The sequence below is a fragment of the Lactuca sativa genome, chromosome 2, assembly GCF_002870075.4.
Source record: "Lactuca sativa cultivar Salinas chromosome 2, Lsat_Salinas_v11, whole genome shotgun sequence".
Lineage (NCBI taxonomy): Eukaryota > Viridiplantae > Streptophyta > Magnoliopsida > Asterales > Asteraceae > Lactuca > Lactuca sativa.
Window position 1 is genome coordinate 179780147 of NC_056624.2, and position 1870 is coordinate 179782016.

General features: G+C 35.1%; 1 protein-coding gene across 1 annotated transcript; it reads right to left on the bottom strand.

Moving 5' to 3' along the window:
- Positions 1-579: 579 nt before the first annotated feature.
- Positions 580-1340, bottom strand: LOC128132094 (uncharacterized). Its single transcript, XM_052768129.1, has 2 exons — positions 1204-1340; positions 580-1103 (listed from the first exon to the last, which is right to left on the bottom strand). Exons 1-2 carry the CDS (start codon positions 1318-1320, stop codon positions 690-692), a joined length of 531 nt encoding a protein of 176 aa, XP_052624089.1. The 5' UTR covers positions 1321-1340; the 3' UTR covers positions 580-689.
- Between the last annotated feature and the right edge of the window lie 530 nt (positions 1341-1870).

Consider the following 1870-nt stretch of genomic DNA (forward strand, 5'->3'; position numbering starts at 1 on the left):
GTCCGTAATATGATTTATTCTATAAATGGGTGTCACTCATTATGAAAAAATTTAACTGAGAAAGTAATTCCGATTTAAAAGAATAAGAAGGCTAATGGCATACTGCAATTGCGGAGGAGAACGTATCCTTAGGATTTCGGGTACAGCTAAAAACCCAGGAAGATTGTTTTACGCTTGCCCGTATTTGGTATCATGTTCTTACCGTCATTCAAATTTAAACCCTCATGTTTACATCACACAAATTTATTTTCTTACTGTGGATATTAAATTTAACAGGGACCAAAATGCGGTTTTATCAATTGGGTTGATGAAGAGAATGACCAATCTTCTATGGTAATAGCTAAAGTAGCTAACTCTAATAAGCTCTTTCAATCAGAAAATAAGAAGTTAAAGATAGCGTTGGTTTGTAGTTGGGTGTTGTTCTTGGCAGTTCTTGTTTACAAGTTGTAAGCTTTTCAATATTGTTTTTATGGTTTTGAAGTTGTTAGGTCAATAAATTGTTGTATTTGTAACGTTAAAACAAATGTTGTAGTCGTTCTTATGTTGTATGTATTGATAAGTAATTAGTAGGTCATTAAATTGTTGTAATTGTCGTAACGTTATATTTTTTGTCATCCGTTGAGTAAACTCTAAAGATAAACTAATAATGAAATCCAACATTAATTTGTATATACATTTATATAATCCAACTACAGAGGAGCAAGACTAGACCCCCAAATAATTTTTGCCATCCGGAGACGGAACTCTAAAGCTGCGTTCTTTGGGTCAATAAGAACACGTATTGGTTGACCTGAAACCAATTGCTCCATAAACATACAAAGAAAAACACCGCAATCTCCCAAATGACTACTTTGTTGGGGAACGTTTTCTTCATAAATGAATTGCATATTCAATGGAATCCTTGGGATGTTCCTCCGGGCCCAATACTTAATCTTGTCCAAATAATTTGCCACCCGACGTTCAAATTTGGAAAAGATTCCTTCGGATTGGAATTTTTCATAAGCACCTCTACCAAGACTGTCATAAATATGCACTTCCATTGACGCTAATCGTAGTTCCCCAAATAGCCAATGATTAGGGGATGAATGAATCGGCAATAAGACCTGTATAAGGATCAGAAAATAAAATTATGTTTATTTACATCACAATACAAAAACATAACAAAAAAATGATATTATTTTCAATATAAACTATTAAGTTTACCGTATCAACATCCCACCAAGCAACCATGAAGTTGGGGTATGTAGCAATACCAGCCATAAACGCCCTCCAGTCCTGTCCTTCTTCCAAAGCATGAGAAACAAAAAAATTTGGAGGCATTATTGTATGTCGGTCGCTCTCAAACCGCCTCTCCATCAAAAGTCGGTACCAAATGGTTATATGCTGCACACATGATACTTTTGTTATTGACTAAAAAACAATTAACTTTTAAAAGAATTAATTAACAATTTATTTACCGCTGACTCCAACCATCCGTCGTGTGTATGCCCAAACAATGAGCTCCAAAAATCTCTATCTAACACGAAATTAAACAAACGATGCTGCACATCGTATGAATGCAATACATAATTTTGGATGACATCCTCACCGCCTGCTACGTAAGGTTGCAGGCGCAACATGGAGAAGTCATGAGCAACACCAAAAACTGGAGGAGGAACGGGGCTTGTTGATTTTATATCAACCTTCTTTTTTGTTCTTCTTTTTTGCTTCGGTGTCGTGTGCAACTAAAAACAATATTCAAATGTTTAAATGTATATCTTTCAGATAATTCACATAAACATAAAATCATCAGTTTATAAATAAAACGAATACCTCGGTGTAAGGAGGGCACAAATATTGTGATGGTTTTCGACTCCTCGGTTTATCGGGT